The following is a 14,459-nucleotide window of genomic DNA, read 5'->3' on the forward strand; positions in this document are numbered from 1 at the left end:
ACCTGTCTTTATTGCATGCAAGGTCAGGATGTTATCTGTATGTTGTGAGCGCTGTGTTGCGTGTGGCTGGTTGTTACAAGAGTGACCTCCAGTGTGCACGCAGAAGGAGAGAGCAGCACTTCTCGCTGTGCGTTTTGACAGCTATGTGACCTCCAGTGAGGAGTGCCTGCTGACAGGCTTAAACATGCCACCCTTCTTACAATGACTTCAACGCTACCATTGGCGCAAACGTGCCCCCTCGGCGACAGCATGTAATCAACAATTTTCCAATAAAAGACAAGCGTGAGATGAAAGTAAGTCCTGTTTCCCGATTTCCCTCCAATTATTGCGCTCATCTCATCTCCTTTCTAGCCGTGTAAAAAAATAAAATAATGACACGTGGTTGTTTTGCGCCCTCTCAGCCTCAAATGTTCCGCGGGGGAGCGATGGAAGAGGAGGAGGAGGAGGGAAAGAGGAGGAGGAGAGATGCAGGAGCAGGCAGGAGGAGAGACGACGTGCTCAGAGGGGTGTCCGCTTTCTAGCCACGGACACTGAGCTGCGGAGCATCCTGCGCACATTTGGATTTATCACTTTTATTAACACCTCTCACTTTTTACTTTGGCTTTGATTTAAGAAAAGACTGGCAGGATGTGGAAGACGAGCCAGTGGACAGAGAAAGAAAAAGGCATGATGGATGTTGTTTTTTCTTCTATTGTTTAGTCTTTATGTGACATTATGCATGTGACTTTTTAGGAGGGATCAACAAAAACGCCAGCATGGATTTCCTGAATTTCTCCTCTTTCGAGGAAGGGACGGAGGCAGACAACATCTCCACTAACAGCACCTCTCAGAGCAAATACACGCCGCTCGCCATCTGGAGTCTAGCTGGACTTGTCAGTTTTCTAATCCTGTTCACGATAGTGGGCAATGTCTTGGTCGTTATCGCCGTTTTAACAAGCAGAGCTCTGAAACCACCCCAGAATCTGTTTCTGGTGTCTCTGGCTAGCGCAGATATACTGGTGGCCACCCTGGTCATGCCGTTTTCTCTGGCGAATGAACTGATGGGCTACTGGCTTTTTGGTAAGATTTGGTGTGACATCTACTTGGCTCTGGATGTTTTATTCTGCACCTCCTCTATTGTGCACCTCTGTGCCATTAGTTTGGACCGCTACTGGTCAGTGACACAGGCGGTAGAATACAACTTGAAGAGAACGCCAAAAAGAGTCAAAGGGATGATCGTGGTGGTGTGGTTGATCTCAGCCGTTATCTCCTTCCCACCGCTGATATCAATGGACAGGAGCAACAATGAGACAACCCCTCAGTGTATTATAAATGATGAGACCTGGTACATCCTCTATTCCAGCATCGGATCCTTCTTTGCCCCCTGTGTCATCATGATACTGGTCTACATTCGGATCTACCAAGTGGCAAAGACCAGGACCAGAACCATGTCAGAGAAGAAAAGGGACGTGGATTCGCCACAGGAGAACGGGCGAACCGACACAGACAAAGGCGGTTCGTTTAAGTCTGAAAGAGGTGGAAGTGTTAAAGAGCAAGAATGTGAAAATGGCCATTGCAAGGAGCACACGGCGAGCACTTCCTTGACAAAAACTTCCAAAAACCCACACATCGACCACCATGACGATTTTGACGACAGCAGTTCATCAGACGAGAAGCCCAAGAAAAGCTCCACGTCGTCGAAACATCACCACGATGACCGTAAAGACAGGAAGTCCAACAGGAAAAGCAGCTCGGCCTCGAAATTCTCCAGCAGGAAGTCGTATGCTAGTTCCAAGTCCATGGAGCTGTTCTCATCTCGCCGCAAACGCAGAAGCACAGTCAACAGGAAGAAAGCGTCCGCGGCGCGAGAGAAACGCTTTACGTTCGTCCTGGCTGTGGTCATGGGGGTTTTTGTTCTGTGCTGGTTCCCCTTTTTCTTCTCGTACAGCCTGTACGGAATCTGCAGGGAGATGTGCAAGATCCCCGAGACTCTGTTCAAGTTCTTCTTTTGGATCGGCTACTGCAACAGCTCATTAAATCCGGTCATCTACACCATCTTCAACCAAGACTTTCGTAGAGCTTTCCAGAAGATTCTCTGTAAGTCATGGAAACGCTCTTTCTGATTGGGCTTTAACGGACATTTTATACGCCAGATTACCATGTAAGCGCTTCTGAGATGTAGAGTGTTGACCTGGGGAAATCTTACCACCTTTTACTATCAGGGATTGTGCTTGAAATGAAGGGATGGGAACGCATCAAAGGCCTGAAATAAAGGTGCGGGAAAGTGTTATGCTTTTATTCACCGTTAGAAGCTTTCACTAAATGCCGGACAGCTTTTTGCACTCAAAATTTTTGATCCAACTAAACCACTCACATTGATTTACGCTCCCTTCATTGAAATACAATAAACAGCCACTGTGATGCACGCGCGGCACAACAGTCGCACCTGGATGAACCGCTCAGGAGACGAAGAGTTTATTGAGACACTTTATTCACGTTATCATGGAACATAATGCCAAGACTTTGACAATCTCCAGTTGTTCTATATAGGACTAAAGTGCATCTATCTTCTATGGCTCTTAATCTGTTTTTCTTGACCTTTGTAATATGTTTCACTCAATATGAGGATCAATGGGACGAAGGGGCTCCTTTCTTACAGTTCCAGTGTCAAAATGGGAACAAAAGAAAAGAAAACAACAACCACTTACAAAAATCGATACATGAAATCTCCTATCCATAAGTACTATAGCTGCCTCAGTGGGAGGTTCCTGCCTGTTCATATACTGAGAATGACGTGGCAACCTTTCATCAAGATTTTTGGGTGAGAAATCTCTGGACTCGGTGGAATGTAAAGCTCTGTGACACAATGGGAAAGTCATCTCATTCAGGGCGTCTCTCTGGAACTACAAAATCTCTTGAGTCTGAAACAATAGATGATGATCGCTGCCTCCCTGCTGCGGCAGATGGACACTGAGGCGCCCACAATGTGTGTGGAAAAATGGTCTAATGGAGGAGGACGGGGTGACTGAAAGTGTATTATGTGGAACTATATTGTTGAAGGGTGTAAATCCCCACTGCCACTCACTGTATGTGTGCGAGTGTGTGTTTGTGTGCCGAGCTTGTGTATGGCGGGGTGTTTTTGTGTGGTGTAAGCCTGAATCTGGCAACAGGACTGATCTTCTCTGCTCAAGTGTCTTTCTGTCCTCTTTCTTTTACTGTCAGGCGGATTTGATGTTTTCCACAACCCCACCAAAGTCAGACCCATTAAAAACCTCTTACATATTATTGCTCACTTTTATCATCTGCTGCCGGCACACATAAGAATGCACATTAGATACTCTTCTCATTTATAGTTTTTTCATCTTGACATTTCAACCATTCATAGCCAGGAGGTTACATTTTTATTTTCCCTTGTAAATATGTGGAAACAGTACAGTGTTATTGTGTGGTGCCTCATGATCACACATGTATTGCTATATGAGTAACTTGTACTGTTTGCATTCTGAACAATTCTCTCATGGGTTTCCATGGCACACCAAAATGTCTTTTTCTAATGTTTTAGAAGAAAAACAAGAACAAGTGTTTATTTCTCCGCTTTAAGCACATTCTAACAGATCAAATAAATTTAATCTAAACTGTGCATTGGCTGGATTATTTTATTATTATTTTATTTTGTTATATATTATTATATAGTCCAGTTTGATTCCCAGCATAAACTTTAATTTTGCCGATGCCTCCTCAAAGTGGCACAAGTGCAGCAGTATGCAGTCATGTGGTCAAAACTAGGGGTACGAATTGCCTAGTACCTGCCGATTCGATCCTTATCATGATTCGTAGGTCACAATTCGATTTGATACTGATTAATCTTGATACGAATCTATAAGCCAATTATTGTGATTTTTTTTTTACTCAAATTTAGAAAATACTCATCAGTAAACCTTGTACAGGCACACTAAAAGATTTGAATGAAAATGTATTTCTTTGAAACTTCAGGCTTATAACTGTGAGCCACTGTATTTATCAAACAGGTTTCAATCGGTTTCATATTTGAACAGCACTGAAATCAAATATTAAGGCTTAATGTTCCATTAATATAACATCCTTCCATGCTTAGTGTGAACCCTAACCCTAAGACATTTTGTTTAATATTTCCATCAAAAATTGGTGTTTAAACCAATTTGTATCGATTCGGCTGTGTTTTAAATCGATACGAGAATTGCGCGCTGCAATAGCGCAATATATTGCTGAAGAAAATGTTTTTTTAACCCCTCTAGTCAAAACAGTAGCCACAAGTAATGACAATTGGTACATTGGACTAAAACTCCAAAGTCTTATCCTCCTGAACTCATTCCCAATTACAAATTGGAATTCAAATTGGAATTCAAACACTGCAACAGCAATGGTCATTATGTCAGGTGTTAGCTTGACTACCCGTAATGCAGTTAAACAAAATCTGAAAATAAAACAAGATGACTTTCTTCTCTCTTGAAGTTTTGACATTTGCTCAGTGTGAGAAATATTTAAGAACTTGTGTTTTGCTAAAGAGATGCACCAGAAAATCAAAATCTTGCAAACGATTGCAACACCCAGTCAAAACAGAAGTCAACTCACACTCAAAACTTTAGTTTAGTTGATACTTAAAGCTCATGACACATTTCTCACCTCCTGTGGGTGTACTTGCCAACTGAGGGGGCGGGGGGGTGTTATACACATGTCGACGGACATTAATTTGCCGCCGACTTGCATATTGTCATTTACATTAATTTTTTTGGTGGTAACAAGATGTAAGTCTATTGGTAACCAAAAGTTCCACTTACTGTTTAAGCAACAATTTGATAATGGTCAGAAACAACACTTCATCAAGACAAATTTTTTTTTTTTAATTCCTTGCATATACCTCTATGTTATGTTATGTGTTCTATCTCTCTATCTATCTATTAAACTCAAGTCTCTGTTACTCCAATTTACCACAACATGGCTGCAAACAATTAGAATTGTTATTTATTTATTTAATTTGTTGCACTCTTGTCGGCCATCATAGTACTTCTACTCTGAAGCTTCTGTGTCTGTGGCTTTATTACATACGTTCACGTTATGACTCCTCTGACACCGTAAAGAAAATGAAAATATAGCGAAGACTGAAGGCCAATGGTTTCTTTTGCGCCAGTTATAAGCAGAACTGCAGCCAGTCCATGAAGGTTGGTCACTCTGCAACCTTAGCTTTTAGTGATGGCCATTGTGCATGTGCTTGAAAAGAATAATAAAAAATAAAACACCCCCTGATTCAATCACAGATCAGCTGTGGGTGACAGTTTATTCGGAAGAATAGATAATAACCAGTGACCCGACAAGGTTTATTACAACCCGTGCATCCTCCACTCATGCCTCTTTATTTATTCCCTGAAAGATGAGTGGCGTCACTTCAGTAAAATGGTAAATGGACTGCTTTTTACATAGCGCTATATAGTGTCCAAAGTGCTTTACGATGCCTCACATTCACCCATTCACACACACACACACACACACACACACACCCTCATACACTAGTGGCCAGCTGCTGCCATGCAGGGCGCTGCCTGGTCCACTGTGAGCAAATCGGGGTTCAGTGTCTTGCTCAAGGACACTCCGGCATGGTCACCAGAGGTGATGATCGAACAACCACTCTACCACTGAGCCATGCCTCGCCACTTCAGTGACCAAGCAGAATAGATTCTGTCATTGGTTCCTCTCCCTTGTCAGTGTTTATAGCATGCTGTGTCAGCAGGACACTTCTACACGCCACAGACACTTCTGATAGCTGCAGTGCTGCAAATGGGAACGAGATGCCATCAAATGTCCAGTTAAATGGCCAGATTGATAACCTCTTCTATGAAAATGGGCCTTGAAATAAGATGACCAGAAAAGAGTGTCAACAATTTTACTGTTCCAGCAGTCCTAGTGCACAACTACCTGAAAGAATACATCCAGCCATCGATTTTTGGTTATGCTCATTAAGGTTTCAGGTGAGCAAGACACAATCCCAGCGGACTTTTGGGGAAGAGTACAACCTAAGCTTGTCACCAGCCACAGTGAGGAAACATACAGCATAGAAAAACAATCATTTACAATCACATGTTTTTGACATGTGGGAGGAAGCGGAAATACCTGAAGAAAACCCAGTGAACATTCAAACTGCACACAGAAGGGCCCAGCCTTAGAAGTCAGAGGCGTCTGTGCAAGCCACTGAGCCCTGACTGCCCGTGATTGGGCATGTACACCCACCCACCCATCCATCCATCCATCTAGTCATTCCATTCCATTCATTTTATATGATTTATCCCCCTTCAGAGTCTTGGTGACCTGGAGCCTATCCCAACTGACTGTGGGCGAAAGGCAGATGACACCCTTGACTGGTCACCAGTCAGTTACAGGACACATACAAAGACAGACAACCGTTCACTGGTAGTTTTCTACTGTCATACAACCCACACAGCCTGCATGCACCAAAGTCAGGCAAATGTACCACCTTCAACATCTGAGACTTTATTAAGTAAACAGTACAAAATTGTGAAATGTAAAGTTATGAGCACAATTGTATGGTGAGAAAAAGGTTTAATGCCCATAAAACGCAAAGTACTGTGCCAATTGTTTTGATATTTTCAGAGGTTGAAGTGGACAGGTAAAGATGTTCATGCGAATTTTTGTGACGATTCATAGCATTTTAATTTCACGCCATTATAAAAACGATTATTAAAAAAAAAAACTCTGACCAAAGTGAAGATCTGTGAATACTGCATTCATGCGTCTGCATGTGGACATCAATAACCAGGTGTTTGCGTTTTGAAACGTCACTGCCTGGGACAAAGTATGTTCTTACGTCACATCTGCGACACATGCGACCTGAATTTACAAACAGTATGGATGCCCTCATAAAATTGTTGGTGCTTGGTGTCCAGGTGCTTTTTATTTTGTGCTTTTTTTTTTACAAGCCCAGATATTGGTCCACATACAAAAACACAGGCGAAGGATGACGTTAAGGACGTTTATTTTCTGCCACCGAGGCATGGTTCCCCGCTAAAGGCACAGACGTCGGTATTGGGTCAGACTGGGACGCACTGCCAGCTACTGGGAGAACTTTGAGACGGAAATTGTGCTCCCGAAGGAATGGTGTGAAAATTTTCATATGTCCCGGTTCCTGATCCTGCCATTGTCTGAGTTATTGCATGCTTATGAAATGTGCTAAAAACACACTTATGCAGCTAGGTGTGGATGATTAATTTTTCTGAAAACAAAATGGGGTATACGTACGTATATATATATATATATATATATATATATATATATATATATATATATATATATATATATATATATATATATATATATATATATATCTGTGAGTTCAGATAGGCTCCAGCGTGAGGAAAAGCGGTTAAGAAAATGGATGGATATATATATATATATATATGGCTTTCATTTTAAGCAATTTATAAGTTTTATAAGTTGCATTTGTTTTACAGGTGGATCGCACCTCCTCCGAAATTGAGAACAATTATTGCAGAAAGGCGGACGTTTATAATCCAACCGCAACTCATTTACTTTGCTACCGTCAACATGATTAAGGAACGGGGATTTTGGGTGTGATTCCGTGCTCTATTGTTCTTGGTCTCATTTTTGTAAAACACATTTTCCCTAAAAATAAGACTTGTGGTTCAGTGTGACCAAGATGTTTATCTTCTTAATTATTCCGTTTTTGACTGGTGTGATTCGTACTCCGTAGTGACGTACGGTCCGAAAAATACGGTATTTTAAAAATGGTAAAGGTCTCATTTTATTTTTATTGTATTTATTTTTTGTGACAGCCACTATTCTGAAAATTATAATTTGACTGGCTGGCACGGACGTGATAATAATCATTTTGAGAGGAAAATTAAATCAAGAAAAAATGACAGGGTGGATTCTGATGATCAATCACATAAACAATGACGCCCACATCTCATCACTACAATTGGACAGAGTCCATTATCAGCAGGCAAATGAAAGGAGAAGTGTGTGGGTGCTTGAAGCTATATGCTAAAAACAACGCGCTGCACAGTAAGTGTCTTTTTCTGCTGCCATCTGCACAGTGAGAGCCATGCGACTACAAAGCACTGTACAGGCACCAATATGCTCCTTGAAGCTGGAAGGAGGTGTGTGAGGTGATGCTGACTGTGACTGAAAAATGGCATTCTATTATCTGATAGTGAGGTATGGACAGAGGTGGGCAGTAACGTGTTACATTCACTTAAGTAACTTTTAGGATAAGTTGTACTTAACAGAGTAGTTTAGATTTTTTTGTGCCTGTATTTGAGTATATATGTTAAGAATAAAGATGGGGAGCAGTTCTGCAACACATCCAACTCGGGTGCTTTTCACCAATAAAACATAATCACTTGTGACATTTGACTCCCATTACACCAATCAATCAGAGCAAAGCAGCAACATGACCGCACGCAGTATTTGCGGTCTTGTCAAAGTGACTAATTCCCGTGAAGATGGCCTCAAATTAAGGACATGTTTATATTTAAAGAAAAGCTTCATTAATTTTATATGTGTGGTTTGATTGGTAGTATTTAATTAGCTAGGAAAAATGCACTTCTACTTTGATATATTTCACTTTTATGGCAACATTTTCAACACATGGGTACGTCCATGTCGAGTCGTAACGTGTGTGTGTACGCACTTACCGGAATAGATATTCAACCATAAGCAGGACACAAAGAAAAATAATGCCATAACGCGTTACAATAATTTGCAAAGGTTCAAGCAAAAACAATCCACAAGATGCACACTGGCATGTTATTTCCACAATTTCCACAGAAAGATTGTATTTACAGAGTCATTGTTGGAAAAAAGCTGAATTTGCACATAACATCTTAAGTTACTCCCCGATTAATAAGTTCACACAAGCATCCCCCCCCCCCCCCCAATGAACTGAACACTTATATACTCTTAAATAATTATCTCATTTGAGTAAATTTTTTGGCTACTCTACCCACCTCTGGGTATGTGTTGAATAAGGAAATTAACAATTAAAGTAACTTTAACATAATTGTTTTTTGCTTTTGAGTTATGGCAGTGGTAACTACAACATAGCCTGGCATCCTTTCTAAATCTCTCATCTCCCCTGCCTCCCTCACACGTCAGAAGCAATTTTAGCAGATCTTCACGAGTGCTCAGTGGGCGAGAAGTGGCAAATCAAGCCAGGCTGCAAGGCAAAGTATGTCATTTTGTACATTATGTTGCTGTATATATATGTATAAGAGTTTCAATTTCTCAGATATTATGGAAAATTGTTTGGTTTGGTTCTGGATTGTTGCTTCTTTCTATCTTCTTATGGAGTACAATAAAAGTGGTTTAGATGGCTCCCTCATTTCCCCATCTGAGTTGACCAATTTCCCAAATGTTTTCTGTTTGTGGCTCTTTATGGATCTTGGAGATTCCTGCAACTTAACACAAATGTGAACTGTAGTTTGCCTATTCAATTATGCTCAGGCGCTACACTATCGATCGCTGAGGTAGCAAACAAACGAGAGAAAACTGTCAGTCTCTGCTCTTGCTTTCAGGCAAAGTCTGAGAATTTTTTTAAATCAGGAGTCGTATTTCCCTCAAGTGTTGGGAAAGACAACCAACAATTCAAGGACAGGAAACATCAAATGCATTGCTTGGTTGATTTAGAAATGTGCTCTCTTATACAGTATATTAATAATGTTTGGAACAAATATGGTGGTTTTTGTCTTTGCTACATTGTGGGGCCCATACATGCGTGTTTTTCCATGTTTAACTACCATTGTGGGACCAGACCTCTTTTTGAGGGTCAAGACTTGGTTTTAGAGTTTAGGTTTGAATTGGGTTATGGTTGAAGTTAGGGTAAGGAATGGGGGTAGGCAATCATTTCTGATGGTTGAGGTTAGGGGAAGGGGCTAGGAAATGCATCATGTCAATTAGATGTCCCCATGATGATACAAAGAAAAGTGTGTGTGTGTGCGCGCGCTCTTGTTTTTTTCACATGGTGGGATCAATATATCGGGATTTTACAGAGTTGTAGGGCCCACGTCCTTGTGGGGCCGCGTGTGTGTGTAGCCTATGTACAGTATGTGTGTGTGCGCTTCTGTTAGGGCTCTGACTGGTAATCCAAATCCAAGTCCGCTATTTGTTTACCGTTTAAACATTGAATCAATTTGAATAGATTACTAATTGTACTGTTGCTAAAAAGCACGTCATAGTCCAAAAAAATGGAAATGATACAGAAGTCTCTTATTACATGCCGTATTTAGTTATTCGCATTATTAGTGATTCTACGCCATCTAGTGGCAATCCTTAATAGGAACCAATGCAAGGAAAAAAGGGTTCCACCCGACACCACTTAACAGGTGCATTCGCCAACACGCACGCAGACAAGAGAACATTTAATGAGTTAATGCTAGCTAGCACTTAGCTAACCCGTTATTTTCGATACCACTCTACCCAAACTCCCTTTGCATGCTGCTGTGACGGCCAGCAGTGAATTAACAAAGATAAAGGTGTCCAACTGGGCTTTGTTGACTGCTTAACTTGTCCCAAGCTGGAAGGCAGCGGGCTTTTCACACACGATAAATGCGCTATTCCCACATACGCAGGGGTGAAAATGTCTTGCCGGAACTCCCTGACATAAAGGTCGCCGCACAGACAGAATTTTTTGGTCAAACCACCTAAATCCAAAGAAATCTGCTTGGCACAGTTATACCTATAACACAACAGGTCTTACACATGCATTATGCTACTGCATTACACTTACAGTAACATGATTGTGACAAGGCATACCTGAGAAACTTATTTTGATTCGAAATTTAATTTTTTCTATGATGTGCAAAATAACATAACAAAAACACCGACGTGGCACATCGACGTGACTCGTCAGATACACAGAGAACGGAACCGGTGGACAGAACTCCGTGGAATAAATAAAAAATAGATATTGGTGGAAATGGATTACGTTACATAAGTACACTGAAACAATTCAGAAGCTTTTTATGCTACGTTCACACCAAAATAGGGGGAAGCGTTCCGCCGCTGTGCCAAAAGTATTTGTCCGCGTACAAAAAAAAGCACCGTTCCGGTCCCGAATCTTCTTTCCCACTTACACCCCTGCACATATGTCACACATACATGTGTCTGTGGCCATTCAACATTACTAGACGTGACAATATGCTATAACACAATGTGACTCAAATCTGCAAATACTGATTCAGCGTTGGTTTTTAGCGGGCAATTCACAATTCCATTCAAGTCACCACCGATTTGCGCACAGCCCTAGCTTCTATGTATGAATGTGTAGCTCTTCAAGAGAGACTGTCTATATGTTGCCGTTTAACAAAGATTCGAATTAATGAGACAGATTAACTGACTAATAAGTGAAGATTGCTTCAATTAATGACTCACTGCTTTAATTTGAACACTCCCAGACCCGTAAAGCAGTGAGTGATTAAACTGCAAAGCATGGCTAATGAAAAGAGATAATTTCAGTGTGGATATAAAATGCAAATGTTTTTTGTTTTGATTGCATGCATAACACTTTAAAGCACACCGTAAACATAACAGTAAAGTGAAGGATTTTGCAGACAAATTGAATCTAGGTTTATTCATTCTAATATTGTCAGTGCATCATTTGTTACTATTTCATTATAACCTGGGCTGCAGAGATGTGTGACTGTGTGAGTGTAAGCACTTGTTTAATGTGAGCGCTTGCCACTGAAAGATAAAATGGGTCATGGAGCACTTGACGCATAACAATATTGTTGTATGACAACATGAAGATTGATAAGGTGTTTAATGAGGTAAAAAGTACCCACTCATTTGTGAATTTGGTGATAGACTTTTAGAGAAGCACGGGAATGATCGATCAAAAGATGGTCATGTCAATCAAAAGTTTGAGGAAGTTTGGAAGATTTGTGCTTAATGCCAAGCCCATTGATGACAATGTGAAGCTTTTACAAGCTGTCTTTGTGCCACCCAATTTTCAGCTAGCTGTGGAAACAGCAAAAAAAAAAAAAAAAAAAAACATGTACAGGTATGACGGAGCATTTCTTGCAATGAAACTTGGACATTCATTGTAATTGGACAATATGTAAAGGCTGAAGATGAGAGTAAAGAGCCTCTTGGGCTTGATATTGGAAGAGTGGGACCTCTTCATGTCACTCTGTGAGAGGATTAACTTGAAAGAGGACAAAAATGAAATGACCCCTCTTACCGAACATTTGATGAAACTTGGATGCATGACATAGAAAGGAGCAAATTCTAAACCACACAGACCCCTTAGTGGCTTTGTGGGTGCTTTCTTTCACAAATCTTTATTTTCAACTGAAGGCGCCAAGGTGAGGCCGGAAAAATGTCTTCAGTGGCCTACATGAACAGAGACACAAATTAAGCTTGAAAGTTCCCGAGGTTCCGCTGAATAAGTTATGTTCATTCAAATAAATGATAAGGGGGTCCCTTTTACTTTGGAGTCTCCCAGGGTTCGGTTCTTGCGCCTGTGTTGTTTGCACTTTATATTTTACCCCTGAGCCAAATCTTTCAAGAGCACAATGTCTCTTACCAATGCCACTCCGGAAAAAGTGTGAATAGCCCCCTGACACCCCTCCTCCAGTGTTTGAATGATGCCAGGGCTTGGTTGGTTTTTCATTTTTTAAATCTCAACGTGGGGAAAACTGAAATGGTGGCATTAGGCCCGATGAACCCCGTGAATGACTTGGGGTTCCCTTAAACAATATGCGTCTCAGCCACCCGCCTTGGCATCATCGTTGACTGTGATTTTAAATTCAGTAAGCAGGTCGGCGCAGTTGTTGAATCTATTTTTAATCACATCTGTCTTTTAACTAAAGTGAAATCTTTTTTTTTATCTTATAAAACTTTGAACAACAACACTTTTATTTCCCCTCACCCGGACTACTGCAATGCACTTTGCACAGGAATTAGCCACAATCTACTCTATCGCTTGCGGTTAGTTCAGAACTCTCCGGCGCGACGTTTAATGGGAACCCAAAAATATGAACATATATTGCCAATCCTTGTGCACTGGCTTGCTGTTAATTTTAGAATTGATTTTAGATTTTATTTTATTTTTTAAACCTTGAACGGACTGGCCCCTCCATACATTTCAGACCTCTTCCAGATGTACACTCCAACGCGTACGCTGACGTCTGAAGGCCAGTTACAGCTCGTGGTGCCAAAGGCATGATTTAAAACGAGGTAGGGCCCTCTCTGTGGTTGGCCATAAACTGTGGAACAATCTGCCTCTCCATGCTTCAACTGATCCCACGTTGGAGTGTTTTAAATCTTGTCTTAAGACACACTTTTATTCTTTGGCTTTTCGTTTAGCATGAATTGTGTGGTCCTCGGGGTCTTGCGTTTTTTTTTCTTTTTCTTTTTTTTTGTATTTTATTGACTTGAAGTGTATCCTTAAAAGAAGATAGTCATCTACAATGTTTGGTATTCTCATTTCAAAATGATGTCTATTGTAGACACTTGATGCTTCAATTTTGATTTCCAGATTACCAAAGAATATTTTAGGAGATATTGTATAGGGAACGTCTGACAAAATCTGATGAAAGCTACTGTGAACCCAGTGGCAATGAAGATGTATACAACTCTCAGAACGTGAAAGCAGTTCTGAGGAACCTCATAATAGTGGAAGAAGAGTACCATTGAATAAAAAGAAAAACAGAGGCTATCACGTAGCACTCATGGAAAAAGAGACCCATTACAGCGCTTAAATTGAATTTGCTAGGAGAGCAGAAAATGAATGCTCTGAAGACTCCCAGATGTGGTTGTAATGACCAAAATAAGGAGTAAACTAAAAGAAAGAAAGAAGAAGAATGCAGTACAAGGTTGTTTTTTTTATAGTAAGACACAATATTGTCTGTACTGTCCTATCTCCTGCCATAAAATGATGACACACCTGGTGCATAGAAACAAAACTGAAAAAAAGAAAAAAAGAAAAGAAAAAAAAAAGAAACAAAACTGAAACGGCCCTCGCCAAAGCAATGACTTCCCCTTTGAATCAAAAGCTCCAAAACTTCATTCTTATCCAAATAGGAGCAAAATCGTCATCATAATGAAGTTAAAAATCTGGTAGTGGAAAACTAATCCCAGACAGCAATATTTGGAAACAGTTCTATGAAAGCAAATATCTTTATTAAGACCAGCTGTCTTTACTAAAGAAGCAGACAGAAAAGATAAATTGACGAAGCAGAGGTTTTATGAACATGTTGATAAACCAGGGAAATATCTTGCACACTTAACTAAAAACAGAGCAGAATGTCAATCCATAGCGTGAGTACCAAAAAGCATGATTAGTCGATAAATGATAGCATCTTGAAATATTTTAAGACAGTTTACTCCTCTGAACAGTTGAATTGTGCGCATAAAATGAAATAACCCCTCCCCCACAAATTACGCTCCCTGAGATATCATCTGAACAAAGC

General features: G+C 40.7%; 1 protein-coding gene across 1 annotated transcript; it reads left to right on the forward strand.

Moving 5' to 3' along the window:
- The first annotated feature begins 451 nt into the window (after nucleotides 1–451).
- On the forward strand, nucleotides 452–3,619 carry adra2c (adrenoceptor alpha 2C). The gene has a single exon (XM_086083978.1). The coding sequence runs from the start codon at nucleotides 756–758 to the stop codon at nucleotides 2,100–2,102; it is 1,347 nt and encodes a 448-aa protein (XP_085940104.1). The 5' UTR covers nucleotides 452–755; the 3' UTR covers nucleotides 2,103–3,619.
- The last annotated feature ends 10,840 nt before the right edge of the window (nucleotides 3,620–14,459 follow it).

Source organism: Leptonotus elevatus, chromosome 8, assembly GCF_054856555.1.
Source record: "Leptonotus elevatus isolate MCC_2025b chromosome 8, RoL_Lele_1.0, whole genome shotgun sequence".
Taxonomy (NCBI): Eukaryota; Metazoa; Chordata; class Actinopteri; order Syngnathiformes; family Syngnathidae; genus Leptonotus; species Leptonotus elevatus.

What these genes read in the sequence shown, in the direction of transcription:
- adra2c (XM_086083978.1), top strand. Translation starts at nt 756, where the DNA reads ATGGATTTCCTGAATTTCTCCTCTTTCGAGGAAGGGACGGAGGCAGAC.